This window comes from Coloeus monedula (assembly GCF_965178545.1).
Source record: "Coloeus monedula genome assembly, chromosome: 22".
NCBI lineage: Eukaryota > Metazoa > Chordata > Aves > Passeriformes > Corvidae > Coloeus > Coloeus monedula.
Genome location: NC_138802.1, coordinates 640,748 through 655,988, shown reverse-complemented (window position 1 = coordinate 655,988; position 15,241 = coordinate 640,748). Strand labels below are relative to the sequence as shown.

General features: G+C 46.2%; 1 protein-coding gene across 2 annotated transcripts in view; it reads right to left on the bottom strand.

Annotated features, from left to right (window-relative positions):
- The window catches only part of CLSTN1 (calsyntenin 1), a 32,603-nt gene extending 31,952 nt beyond the window's left edge, over positions 1 to 651 (bottom strand). For both annotated transcript variants that reach the window (XM_082295884.1, XM_082295885.1), the window contains exon 1: positions 412 to 651. In XM_082295884.1, coding sequence (XP_082152010.1) covers positions 412 to 478 — 67 coding nt within the window. In that variant the 5' untranslated portion in view covers positions 479 to 651. The remainder of the gene's footprint in view (positions 1 to 411) is intronic.
- Positions 652 to 15,241: the final 14,590 nt, after the last annotated feature.

Sequence of the window (15,241 nt, the reverse complement as noted above, 5' to 3'; positions counted from 1 at the left end):
AGTGCCGCCCCCCGCCCGCCCCGGGCCCCGTTATGTAACAGGCGGGCGGACACAGCGAGCGCCGCCGCCGCGCATCCCCCGCCGGGCCGGGCCGGGCCGGGCTCTGCCCTGCGCGGCTGCGAAGGCTCGGGGCCGCTCGCCGCAGGTGAGTCGGGAGGACGAACCGCCATCCCCTCGTCCCCTTTGCAGGTGCAATGGCCGCGGCGGGGTCACCCCGGCCCCAGCTCCATCCTCCCCCCCTTTCCCTACCCGCGATGTCCACCCGCCTCCGCGCTCCCTCCCCTGCGCAGGGCGCCAAGGACACCGTCCCCTCGCCCGCTCGCGGCGCAGCTCGGGAGGCGACCCGGACCTGTCGCCCTCGCCATCCCCAAGGTGCCGCGCAGCCTCCCCCGCCCGCCCCAGCCGCGTTACCTCGAGCGGCCGCCGCCGCTCCACAGAGCAGCGCGGCGAGCAGCAGGCGGGCGGCGGGGGCCGGCATGGCAGCGCGGAGCGGGGACGACAGCGCGCAGCCCGGCTGGCGCCCCCGCTGGTCCGGGCTCCGCTGTGCGGCGGGCGGACGGCTCGGCTCGGCCCCGCGGAGGAGGAGGAGGAGGAGGAGGAGGAGGAGGAGGAGGAGGAGGAGGGAGGAGAAGCGCTGCGCAGCCCCGCTCCGCTCGCCGTCCCTCCCCTCCCTCCCCCGCCCGCCCCGCCGGCGGCTCCTAAAATGGCGGCCGGGTCCGCGTCGGGCACTAGGCGGGGGAGGGAGCGAACCAACGGCGCGGGGCGGGGGGGACCGGGAGAGCCCATTGCGGACCGCCGCGGGCTGCGGCGCGCCCCGCCCCCGGCTCGCTGAGGGCACTGCGGCAGCGCCGCTCCCTCACGGGCACCTCCCGCCCGCCGGGCCTGGGAGCGGCTCCGTCGCGGCCGCTTCGGGCTTCTTGTGGCTTCTTACCGCTTCTTACCGCTGGCTGCACCGCGCTGCGGGCAGGGAGCTGCGGGGCCGAGCCAGGACCTCCCGGACACATCACACAGCTGAGGGAAGCCGGTGCCCCTCCAAAGCATCACACAGCTGATTTAAATTGGTGCCCCAAAGCATCACACAGCTGATTTAAATTGGTGCCCCAAAGCATCACACAGCTGATTTAATAAATGCTGATTAAGCCCCCAAGCCGTTAGAAAGAGTTAAACCCCGTATGAAGCTATTTAAGAAATAATTAACCCTGTATAAAGCTATTTGAATGCTTTCACCCTAACATTCACACGTCTTTTCAGAAAAAAAGGCAAAGCCGTTGGGTTTTACCCAACCCAAAGCTAATGCCAAAGGTAGACAAGTACAGGGATGCGCTGGGAATGGGATGCACAAGCCCAGTCAGCTGCTGGGCAGGAGCAAACTCCCAACACCTCGTGCTACAAGCACCAGGTACAAACAATCACAGCATCATTTAGGCTGGAAAAGACCTTTAATATCACTAAATCCAACGATTAACCCAGCACCCCCATCTTGCTGTTTTCCCAGCTCTAAAGTGCAATCCTGCAGGAATGCGTCCACTTCCAACGCGAGCACACCGCGGTGCATCGCCGAGGGGCTCCAGGTGGATGCTCACGGGCCGAAGGGGTTCCTTGGTGCTCCCCAGGTGCGCAGGGCTGTGCTGAGACACGGCTTCAACCCTGCCCAGAGGGAGCAACAGAGGCACTCACAGCTCAGCCTGCAGAGGACCAAACCCTCTTAGTGTAGGCTTAGTGACTTCTATCAAGGGAAGAGATTACTTCTGTTTGGAAAAATTTCCAAGTACTATCTAAATCAAGAATTTTCATTAAGTTGCACAGAACTTACCAAATAATAGAAAAGTTCTTTGCTCAACTATCAAAAATTTCAATTAGAAAATGTTTCAACAAAGGAAAAAATTATCAATACCATGATCTGAGTTTTGACAATTAAAATGCGACCAACTTATTTTATAATTAGATCTGACTACTCATGCTTTGTACCTATTAGCCATTTCACTCCCACTGTGAAATAAAAATAAAGTCCAAAATGTTCAGGATCCTAGAGATGTGGTATTTCCTTATTTTCTGTGCAAGTTAAATACCAAGATTGATCTGTGCTGGAAAAGCCTCCCCCTCCCTCCTGAGGCAAGCCCAGGGCTGACTACCTGGTCACCCCACACTCGAGATGGGGGAGAAACCAAAGGTGAGAAACCAACCTATTTGCTGCCCTGGAGCAGCCAGTCAGGTCTCACGAGGTGACAGAATCTAGTCTGTACAAGCCAGTGCATTTGGGTATCCAAAGGAAAAATGTTCTTCCTCTTCCATCCTCAAGACCAACCACTTTTATTCACTGTACATGAGAGTATGCAGAGCAGAGCAGGAACCTGAGGCCCAACACAGTGGACACCCCCCAGTTACTATCCTGTGCTCTGGAGCTCTCCCTTAGCCAAGTTACTCCACATTTATTCCGTGGACTGTAGGGCAGCTGCTCTATCAAGAGCTAAGACATCTTTCTTTTTTAAATAAAGCTAAAGCCTCAGTCTAAACCTCCTTGATTTCTCAGCCTGGCTAACATATGCTGGATGGCAGATCATGTCAGAAGAAGCCTGGAGCCCATCTGTTGCCAGAGAGCTGAGTCTTTCATTCTGCCAACGCAGCTTCAGCTGACAGGGTGCTACATGATGTGTTTTTCTTTTGTATGGAGAGTAGGACTGTCCAGCACAGTGTGACTCTCAAACTAGGCTTACTAACGTAATGTCTGAGTAAGAACCACCCCACTAGCACAGATTTACTAGGCAAGATATCATCAGTTGAAAGATGATTGCCCATTGATGAATACATGGTGTAACATATAGCTGGTATTCACCCAAATATTGGAATTTGATTAGGAATCTAACTATGTACAGAGCTTTAATGTCAATATAAAGGTATCTGAAGAGGGCTGAACGTCTGGCCAGTCAGCATTCACATACACATACTCTAATAAAACAGTTTTTGCAAAATCAATTATCATTAGGTGTGGCAAAACCACATTTTAAAAGAGCTCTGCATTTCACTTGGGCTGTATCATGCATTATAACAGGAGAAAGCACAGCACCATGGACCACAGTGAGAAGGGGACGTCAGTGTTACCATCAGGACTCATTTAAATTGTTCTGGTTCTGCAGAATAAGGAAGAGACATTTTTAAGAAAAGAAATGCTATGTCCAGGTAAAACCTTATTTATTATACAATGACACTACCAGCTCAGAAGAATTAATCAGCTGAATCAGTCATGCTGAAACTGGGAAATTTCCAAGGAAGGAGAAGGCATTGATGGCATTTCACTTTCTAAGCAAAACTCCTCCGAGTCAGTTGTGACTAAGGCACTGATTCAGTAAAGCAAACAATTCTTTAGTCTGTATTTTAGGATCAATTCCCTGTCTGTGTTTCCTTGGATGACTGAGAGGTTTGAACTGGCAGTTCAGAGGTTGATACAGACAGGATGGGCCCTACACATGGGGTGAGGCAGCCAAATGAAATCCTGATCCCTGTCACCATGGATGTTCCATTGGCACTTACTTTGGAAGTGCAGCAAATACAACATCCTCTCTTTTGTTCTGCAAAACTCAACTTGATTTCAATCACCCAGTGTGGGACCTGCTCTGCACCAGTCCTGATTGCTGTTAGGCAAGAGCTGTCCTGTTCCTGTCTGCCAGAGGAAACTGCATTTCCCACACTGACAGAGATCCTCGCTCTATCCCAAATGCTACATGCCATTACGTCAGAGAAACTCAGGGAACTAACTTCAGCACCTTCATTTTACCACTCATCTCCCTCCTACTCTCTGACCTGCTTCTCAGGTTCCAAAAAACCATTGATTTTTATTTTATTGGTAAGCAACAAAACTGGAACAAATGGCTCCTGGCAGAACATGTTTTCTGTTTCAGCTGAAAACCTATCAGCCTGATGTCCTTGAAATGCAGTGTGACTAATGCCCGGCTTGCAAGGACCCAGGAGGACACATTTATTGTGCTTGTCAGAGTGGAGCTGAGCAGCCAGAACAGAAAAGATAGGGTGATAGGGAAAAATGAATGCATTTGCCTGCTCCTGAAAGGCAGGCAATGCACACCGTGAATACAGGGAGCAGCAGGACACGCTCGGGTACATCAACAGCAGATCTGGATCTGCTTGTTAGAACTCAGGATCACGAAGGATTTTGAATACATGCAGAATATGCACTGTTATTTCTGGATATTAGACTTGGACTCTTGTTTAAAGGGGGACACATAGGGAAAGGGCCCAAACTTCAAACAGTCTAGAACTGCATTGAGAAAATATCTGTCTTTAAATAAAGAGGCTGGAACCAAGTGTGGGCTTGCTTTTCATCTCAGTGCAATTAATGTCTGCATAGTAGTGTGTTTGCAGATGATGATTTCTTTTAATGGGAAGTTAAAACCCAGCTCTATCTCCTCCACCAGTTTATCACAGCTGCCCTGAAACTGCTTCTGAGAAGGGACCAACTGCCATAGAGACTATGCAGTAATTAAGCTCATGAGACAGCTGCATGCACACCCAAGCAAAGTATTAGATGAGGGCAACAAGAGAGCAGCTTCTGAGAAGTGGTAGCACAGGAGCATTCTAGCTGCTCCCATCCCCACTGGAAAAGGCAACAGGACAATCCCAAACTATCTGGGGAATTTGAATTTTGGTGTTTTCTGGTTCTGACATGGCTTTATCAGTCTAAGGCAAGCAGGAAGAACAAACAATAATGAGACTAGGAAAATGATAATTTGGGGTGAAGATAAAGGATTAATTCTGCACAACGAGGTCTATGAAGCCCCAGAATACTCTTGTAAGGCAACAGGCAGTAGAGGGATCTTTTAGGTCATTCAAAAGAAAAACTCCACAACACAATGCCAGAGCAATGCCCCTGCCAGATGGAAGACAAAACACACACAGGTGACCTGTTAGCTCATTTCTAGCCTTGCTGTCCCCAATATACACACTCTGAACATAGAAAGGCATAAAACTCATGTGTTTTTAGATTTGGCAGGTTAAGACTTTATCATTATTTTTTAATGCTTTGGAACCTGGCTGTATATTTTAGAGGAGAAAAAATTAGAGGACTGGTTTTCCCCACACTTGAAAATTTCCAGAACTGCTTTGATCATGTATGAGAATTGATTTAGGGGATGCAAATGAAGGCCTTGGCAATCTGAAGAAGAAAATCTTCTCCCCTGACATTTCTGAACGTTCAGAGAATTCTCAACAAGCCATTGAAGTAGGGGTTCATCAGAGAGACAAAAAGAAAATTCAATAAGCAAAGAAGTACATGAAACCAACCGGCTCCCTCACAGAAAACCAGCAGCATTAGCAATCTTTCCACCTTGTTCAATCTTCTTCCTACTCACACTTACCTTCTACAGCAAAATATGCATCCAGAAACATGAAAGCAATGAAGGGGAGATGCAAGTCTTTCCTTACAAAGGGAGATTGAATATTCTGCATCATCATTACAATATTTTACAACTCATTAGCACTTTCCATCCCAGGATCTCCGAGCATTTACAAGCGTTAATTAATGCACTCTCACAATACTTCTGTGAAGCAAAAGGCAGGTGTCTGGATACTGTGGTGACAGGTGCATTACAACTGAATAAGACAGAATTTCTAGGCTTTCCATTTACATATTTAGGAAAGAAGGGAACAGAGGGGAGGAAAAATTAACAAGTGCTGCAATGCCTTGAAATACCTCGAATCAAGAGATACTGTAAATACCTTGAAATACCTTGAACAGACTGGCTTTCCAGTCTTTACCTAAAAAGCAATACTTGTTAAGGACCTCAATAATATTTAGGCTTTATTAACGTAAGTCTTTGCTGAGTGAAGAACTATGGGGTTTTTTTTCCAGTTCTATCACAGATGTCCCTCTGGGACAGTGTCTTGCCCCTACCCTATTTCCTTGTCTGACAACACAGTCCAGTAACACACCAGGTATAAAAGGATGGGTGGAGAAACCAACTCCTACATTTGCACCAGGTACTGGTGACAGTGTTTAAATTTCTCAGCTTACAGATGTTTTGTATTATTTAGGCTCATGGTATTCTGCAAACATCTGGTCACACAATGAGGTTTTCCTCTTTGCCTTCCCCCTGCAAGGGGGAAGAGCCATGTGCATGAGTATTCCCCCCCCCAAGAGCCATATGGGAATGTAAAGGCATTCTCTGAATTCATTACCCGGCCCCACAATATGATTCCGTCTTTGTACGGGCAAGAAAATGGATGTTAATTTATTCCTTATTGCTAATTTGAAAAGGAGCACAAACACAACAGTTCCATTGCAGAGACTTCTACCAAGGGTGTAGTTTAAGTCCAATTATGTGCTATTAGTACATTTGCTCTTTATTCCTGTGGCATATTAATTACATGCCTGGTATTCTGATAATTAACACAATTACACTCTTTATTTTCCCCTTTCATAGCCAATATTCTTGCATTTTACTCCGATAAGTAATTTTCTGTAGGTAAAAGAAGCCAAATCATCACATATTAATAAAATTAAGTAATGAGTTTCCAAACGAGCTTATACAGAGAAGTTCCAGCAGTGTTCTTCAGCAAAACGAAAAGCAGATGCTCTCCTACTGGGCTGCAGCCTATCTCAGAGATTCCAAAATGAACCAAATTACCATCCTCTAGTTGTGTATCCAGCATGACAATCGGCCTGAAGCAGCAGGGCCATAAGGACTGTACTGGCACTGCCACACAGCTCTTCCAGCAATGCCATCACATGTTCAAAGGCTCCCTGGTACCAAAACCTCTGATCTCCCACTGGCATCTGTGAAACTCAGTGACATTTAGCAAAAAAAAGTGACAAAGGGTCAACCAAGATGATTTACAACTGCACAGGTCATCCACAAATCAACACTTGGCAGATACTGCAAAGGAATATTAAGGAACAAAACAAAACAAGCGCTCTTACTTGCTGTAAAACAACAAGGTGGGTAGACTTCACTAAATTAAGTACATACAGACACCTCAAAGATTTGGGTTTTTACCTTCCGGACAAATTATTCCTCTAAAAACAAGTTACTGCTTTTCCGTAGTTTTCTCTAAAAGCACATCTTGAACCTCCAGTCAGTCTCATAAGCTATGGCTAAAAAAGCCCCACAATGGAAAGAAAGATTCCAGCAGTTTGCTTCTCTAAGTGTATTTTTGGGAAAGGAGGAAAAGAAGGAGCAAAATGTTCCATCATTCTGCAACAGTACAGGAACTTGGTGGAAGGTTCCTCGGCACCCTGTCCTTAAAAGCATGCCATTGTTTGTCCTGCAATTGGTTCCTCACAAACTGTTGTTCTTCCTCTACTCGTACAGATCCCTCTGCACTCCTGGCCATCTCAAAGGCATCACATCTGGCAGGGAGGCTGCAGCTTCAAGAGACATCTTCCACATCATCTCAGAGAATTCCACACTTTGATATGTTCAAAGCTTCCCAAACCTCAGCAAAGCATGGCCAATACCTGCGCTGCCTGTACTGTCAGGCTGATGAAGGAAATGATGAAGATCATTCCTGTAGATCAGTCACAAAAACTGTCTGGGACAAAATTTAGAATTGATGCAGATATCCCGATTTCAGAGGCCATGTTTTCCCTACATAACCTACCTCTGGTGTTTTAAAAAGTCCCTTTTGAAATTACCTGGTCAGGAGGAAAACCCCGTCTTGCTTTTCTTTTTTTCCTCTTTATTCCCCCCCTTCTTTCTCTAAAATTCCAGTGTTCCCAGCTTCTTCCTGGCAATGCCCTGGCTATTTAAGTTACAGTCTCCTCAGACACGAGTGCAGCTAAATCCTTTGCCATCTCTCATATTTATTTCTGTTCTGACAGATACCAGTTGTGACCCTTCCTGCAGTAAGCCACTGCCCTCCTGGCCTCCACTCTAATTGCAGCTTTGCTAATCATGTTTTGATCACCACCCATCTAATCGCTGCTGCGCACGCCAGAGCCGGCCCTGTGAGCAGGGGAGAAGGGCACACGCGCAAACACCGCCTGTGCTGCCGTCCGTATGGGAAGGATCAGGGGATTACGGGGAACAGCCAGCCCCGATTAGCGCTGCCGAGGCACCGGGAGCTCCTCGCCAGCGGCAGGGGCTGATTGCCTCCCCATGGGGAGCTCCAAGGCACACAGTCTCCCTACAGGGACACATCTGCCTGCCTTTGGCAAAGCTGGGTGCTGCTCTCCCTGGCTGTTCTGAATAGGAAGAGGGTTAAATGCTGGCAGTGACCCGTCCCGGGGTAGGAAGGTTGTGTTAAAGCAGTGGGACATCGTTCTGGGAACGTACAGAGGGTTGTTGCTATCACTGACTCAGCCACTGACCCACCACCAGCAGGAAAACAGCAGAATTCTATTCAGTGGCTTTTGAATAGGCGTTATGAACACATTAACCCTAAAAGGGAGCCAGCAAAGAGCTAATTTGTCTTAACAAAGCAGGAAACAAACATCCACTGAGCTGAGGCTCACATACCAGGCAGAAGAGACCTCGGTACTCAGCAGTTCCCTCCCCAACCAACCCAATATATGCAAATGAATCGGAGTGATTTAAATAATTACCCCATCCCAACGTGTGCTGCTTTAATGTATCCATTAGATTGTTAACTCCATGGTTTCCTCTGCTCAGTGAGGGAAGATAAAACATTTCCAGTGAGTTCTTTTGGAAAGGTTATATGCCCACCTCTTTCATGGGATCTACTTCTGCTGGACCTCACAGGATCTCAGGGACCATCCCACTACTCATACAAACATTCAACAGCCATGAATTTCCACTTCACCTGGACCTTTTAACGTTCCAGGCTTTCTCTTATTTTCAGCCTGGACAGAGAGCCTCCAAACTGAGACTTTTTACTTTTCTCCTTCTGCTCTGTCTTCTGTTCTGTGTCTGTCAAAAGTGGATCAGCTGAATAAGTGGAATGACACACTGTCTTCTGCAAAAGGAAGCGGGGGGGCTTTAAATCCCATGTTGTGTTAAATGACTGAAGTACAGTGCTTTGTAGTGCATGCTAACAGCACACACTGCTCCCTGTTTACTGCTGCTTCAATGAGACATTGTCCATTGAGTGGAAGTAAAAAGCTTATGAGATGAGACAGGCATATCATCCTGTCTGAAGCCCAGCTTATACAGGCAGCTTCGTGCGGCGTGAGGAAGAGCCTTTGGGAATGACAGGCGTCTGTGGAACATTAAAATACAACCCAGGATAGGTCAAGTATTTATTGACCTGATCTAAAACTGAGTCTGAGTGCCCAGGTTTTGCTGATTTGAATGAGGGGTATATGATGACAGCTTAAACTCCAGAAGCTCTGCAATGACTGAGGAGTCCTCAAGCTGAGCAAGACACAGAGGGGCGAGTCTGTCTGCAACAGAGTAAACAGGATAAACCTTTTCCATTTGTTAAAGCCATGATTTATGTACAAGATTATCATATGCCATTCTACAGTCCTAATCCCAGACCTTGAAGTAGCAGCAGAGATTAGAGCCTCTGACCATTTTCTAATGTCACTAGTAATCAGTGACACATCTCAGACAGAAAAGATGCCAAAGCAATGAAAGGGAAAAACACCCTAAATATCTGTAGATTTTTTTTTTCTCTCTAGTGAAAGGCACACAAAGCCACACATCACACAGTAGATATGCACAAGAGAATTCAGCACTAGAACATCTTCATACCCTTTTCCCTCAAGCATCTCTGCTCCCTCTGCTGCCCAGCTCTCATTTTGCCTAACAGCTCCTTAATCACAGTATCTGTCACACACATAAAATATTATTTAACCTCCAGCACAGAGGAAAATGCATTTATAACCTACTGGCTTTTCCCCTTTAATCTCTCTCTCTTCCCTTACCCCTCCCCTCCCCCCTTTTTTAGTAGCTCTGAGCAAGAATGGTTCTAACAACCTTCACAAAGACTTATTCAGGTCCAGACAGAAACCAACTCTCTGCACTCTTGTCAAGACAGGAGACTAAAAAAACAACACACACGACCTCTTCTTTCTACCCAGGTGACAGAACACACTCAAACACATCACAAAAGCAGTGTGGCCTCTCCTGCAAAGATGTAAGTGTCATTTTAGAATTACAGAACCAATTTAATTGTGACTGAGGCTCAACTCAGCCACAACCCAATCCTGCAGATGAATGTTATGATCCCTCAGTGATATTTAAGAGTTCTTGTGTTTCAAAAGTATTTTTGTGTCTTTGCTCTGCAGCAGCCTGACACAGCTGAATTGAATGTTCTTTCTATCTGGGCAGAATTCAAGGTGTTGACTTTCTGCTTTAAGCGTGACCAGGTCTAGGATCTGACTATGCCAAAGATCTTGTTCTCTGTGATCCATCTCACCAGTACTTAAGTCAAGGTGCTGTTCCTGACAAATTCTCTATTTAAACCCCCAAGGACCTTCTCTGCAGAAGGATACGAGCTGGCAATCTTTGCATACACAGTGGTACCAGGCCAGTCCACCACTTACTAGAGCAGGTACACTCTGAGCTCTCCTGGTTTTGTTGTCTGCAAAACCCTTAGCAAGCCTTTCCTCTTTGTGACTGGGATGTAGTTTATCTAAACACTTCTCAGTTATCCCAGTCTCCCCTCCTCCTTTTGACAATGGCACTGAAATTGAAAAGATTTAATTTAATTCCTTGCATTGCTCCAATCCTCTGACATCTAGACTTCGCTACATTTAGAGAGAAGTAAAAACCAGGTACAAATGATCATGTAGCTACAACAGCCAGGGTAAATCCACATGTCCAATATAGTTTCAGAAACCTGTGACCTCAAGGTCAAGGTCAGACTAGAACAAAGGCACCACTGTACACCCATATGGTGCGAGAGCAGCTAAGCATGTACAGAACCAGCACAAGGCAGAGCTCCTTTTAGAGGGAGGCTCTGAAGTCTGGTGCTGCTGGCAAGGCAAGGCAAAAGCTTAAGATTCTGTCTAGTTTAATTATCATCTTTCTGCAGGCTCAAAGAAGCTTATGAGAACACAACAGTGAGGCAGAATTCTCCTCCTGTACTTCCACCTACAGGAACTCATCCCTTCCTGACCTGCCCCTATTTCCCCCCCACACACCCCAGAGATTTAGCAGAATCAAGCCATTAAAAAATCCACCCCTGAGCAGAGACTGCACTGTGAGCTCTTCTGGCAGGAGGCAGGGCCGTGCCTCGCTGTGCCCAGGCATCACCACACCCCAGGCACGGCAGCACCACACCCAAGGCATGGCATCACCACACCCCAGGCACTGGCTGCAGACACGGATCACGGGACACGCAGTGTCTGGCTGCTCCAGGCACTCGAGGTACAGGACAAAAGACTGAAGGCAAATGCTCAGCTACCACTGTCCATTCCAATCACGTTCAAGGCAATTTACACTGTGCCCTCCGATTAGGAGGTCACAAGCAAAGCTGAACATTGATTACAATGCACAGTCAGCAGCAACACAAGCTCCTGTGTCACTCCTTGACCAAGTAACTTCGTGCATTCTGTTTCATGGGACAAATGGATGTACATAATAACATCCAAAGCTGCTCTCTTCTGAAGCAGCACCTTCCTCTGAAATCATGGAAACTTTACATCCCTTTATGCAGGGAACAAGAACAGCAGGGAGCAAGGGTTTGGAGCCACATCCCTGCTCAGGTGTGTCTCTGCATCCGGCCTTGATGTTTTTCCATGCTCATCTCACAGAATTCCCCTCCTCTGGCGAAAGTATTTTCAGAATAGTCATCCTTGCTCCTTCCATCAATTGGAATATTCTATCAGGAGAGTCCCGAGTTACTCCCAGAAATTACTTTCACCTCACTGCAGCTGGGGATGTGTTTTATGTGACAACATGGGGACTGCAGTGCAAACCCCGTGTGCTTGTGTAACTTGTGATTTGTCTTCCAAAACGTGAAATTAGCTGTACAACAGAGGTGTGCAGTGAAATGAAACACGGGGAACTTACCCTTCACCTGGGGCTAAAACCCCAACAGTTAAGCCAGGAATACTATTAAATACCCATTCAAAACTAAATCGACCTAAATGGGTCCCTAATATTTTAAGAGTCTCAACTGAGAACACAGATGTAACCTTAGGACTCAGCTGAACTACTTAAAGTACCAAGGTTAAGCTGAAGTATTTTATAACCTTGAGAAAAAAATACTATTAACTACCCGTGTTACTCACAGAGTAGGTAACACACCTTCTTCTCTGGCAGGTGGGCAAAGAACTCGGGTGCTGAGCATCACAGACAGGCACAACACATGGGAAGAGGTACCCAAGTGTCTCTAGCTGCTCTTGTCATGGACAGACAGGATCCTCTCCTGCCCCTGTGGGGATTGCTCACTTGCAACTGCATCAGAAGAGAGCAGCAGGAACTATCAATGGTGAAAAACTAAAGTATAGAGGCATCAGTCCACATCTGGGTTGGAGTCATTATTACAATTGCAAAGGCTGAAAGTTTATTTGCTGAGTTTCACATGCCTCTGGTCACAGAGCACCATTTAGTACCAAGGAGAGTCAACCTGGAAAATGCCAAGGCAGCAAAAAGTTCTGTGCATAGAACCATTTCATGCTGATACATGAGGCAGCTTGTGAGCAGGCCAGGTTATAAAGCTTCAAAAACATTTTTTTCTCTTTTCCAAAATAAACAATCCCCAAACTGAAGTGCTTCAGGCTACAAAGGAAACCAGCCAGGTTGTTTACAACATACAGCAGGAATCCTGCTCAGGGCAAATCGGCTGCAGAGCAAATAAAATGAAAGCAGAGCTCAGACGGCAGTAGGTGATTTCTGTCTCTGGATGGGAACCTACCTCAGTCTGGCAGGGAACAGATGCAAGCTCCTACCTTGGTAAGTAACAGCAATGGTCCTCCCTGTTACACAGCACTTTTGTACTTGTAAAACTCTGAAAAACATCAGTAGCAAGGAGGTTTAAGGGAAACTGCAGTGCAAAGTGTCTGTAAATGCAGTGAGTCTAAGGCAGATCTGGAAGAACTTCCACAGCAATCCAGTGACCTATTTCCTGACTGCTCCAGAATTCAGATACACAGGGTACAGACTCTGCAGGATGCAAATCACTGATCACCTGAGGCTGCTAGAAAAGTCTGTCCACCAGTTCATTCATTGGTGCTGTGCCTGCTCCTGATTACTGATACTTGATATTTTAAGGCCCTTTCAATCTAGTTTTGTGTGAGGCCATTCACACTGCCTAACTTCGTTGAAATTATTCATCCAGGCCTAACTGTCAGGATCTTTAAGGATGAAATAAAAACATTTCACCTCAAAGAAATTGAAAAACAGATGTTACTTCCTGTGGCTGCTGCCCTGCACACAACACTCACCTCTGACTGCTGGTGAGTAACAAGTGGGTCCATCCCTTGGCTGGATTTACCACATCTGTCAGGTGGCTTAAAAATCAACTGCCCCCAGCAAATATCCCAGCAAGGCAGCAACCCTGCAGCACTTCACTGTTCCTGCCACTCTTACACCCAAAACAACTGTTCTGCAGCTTTAATGGAGCTTCCTAAATGCCCTTTATTAACCTTCAAGCTTTGGAACACTTTGTTTCTGATGGGTAACAGTGAGGAAAAGATGCTACTCACTAAGGACTTTCTTTTGTGCAGACTGAATAGAACTCAAGATTCCTTAAGCTTCCAGAAACTGTTCTTCCTGCACTGCTTGTCCCAGTGCCCCGCAGCCTTTTTTGCTGTCAGCTCTGCCACAGTCCTTGAGGAGGCAAGAGACCAAAAAGAAAGCTGAAGGACTGATCTTAAACGAATCCAAATCATACATTCCTTCCCTGCCCAGGCGTTCAGTGTATTTCATAAAATAATTTCTAACATATTTTATACATTTAATTCAAAGCTTTTGACTTCTAGCCTTATTTTCCCTTGTGCAGTGTAGAACACTGGTAATTTCAGACATGGCACTGCTCTGTTCTTGTAAGGGATTCTCAATAGCCATAGGAATTTATCCCACCTATGATCCCGATATCTTATTTAGACAATCTCTGCTGTAGGTGATGGGTCTTTCTACTTCATGGGCCATTTAATCTTCAGCCTTTAGCAGAACTATTTAGTCTGCTGGGGAATTAGGAAACAGACTTTGTGGAACTGAAACAGATATAATGGTCAAGCATTAGACACACAGGCCACAGAACAGCCAAGAGGATACAACTTCTAATAACTACTTACCTTAAAAATAGGAACAGAAAACCTCAAGAGCTTTTTAAATTTGTGATCCAAGCTTCCTTCAGGCAGTATCTCCTTCCAAAGTGTTGCTGTGCCTCCAGCTCACATGTTCTGCCACTCCAGGGTTTATTTTAGGACCTGGGAGAATCAGACTCAAGGCCCAGGTGGATGGTGGAGCCTCATTTTCTTTTACAACAGGCCATGCTCAGACACAATGAGCTTCCAACAACTGCAGCAATTGCTGCCACCTGGGAACAGAGGAGGGGTGGGATTCAGATCTGAATCTTCTCCTCAAGCTCTGGAAAACACAGTGTGTTGTGAGAAGTAGATGAGCAGCTTGGCAGGGAAAGTACAGTAGCACATTTTGAATATCCAAAGGAACGTTTCTCCCCAAAAGACCACCCAAAGAGCGTGTGCTTTTCTTGGAAGATGCCTCTAAAGCTTTTACACTCCCTTTCTGAATGCCTTAAGCACTATATGGTTGATAATTGGACTATAAAGCCTTTTGTAGTTACAAACATATTTCAGATTACATCTGTGCTCAACTCAGGTCTCTAAAACATTGGATTTTCTGGTTTTATTAGTAATGGTTTACTTGAGAAGGCAAAAGCACAATGGCAAAGCTAGGGAAATTTGTACAAACAATAAACAAGTCCATCATGCTGATGTCCTGTGTGGGGGCTTCTCCACCTCCCGTTAATCCACACCCCACAGCTGGAATAGGGATTTTGTTTTCATAGCAAGAAGATAAATGCTTAGAAACACAATTCAAAGGGAATATTGGAAAGCCCTCTTGGCCACTACTTTCTCCTCAATTTATATATGAATTCTTTCATTATAAATCTTCCAGCCCTGGTTGAGAGTAAAGAAATCACCAGTGGGGAGGGGCAGAGCACACAAGTACCAACCAAGCACAAATATTCCCAAGTGACCACAACTCCTCCAATGTCTGAAGCCCGTATCACGTTGTTTATACAACACACTGCCTTTTTTCAGTATATCCTTCTCAATAGATTACCCAAGACCCCAAGTTTGGAGTGCATGTGGAAGTCTTTCTCAAAGGTGAAGCCAAGTGCTTTTCATTTGGCA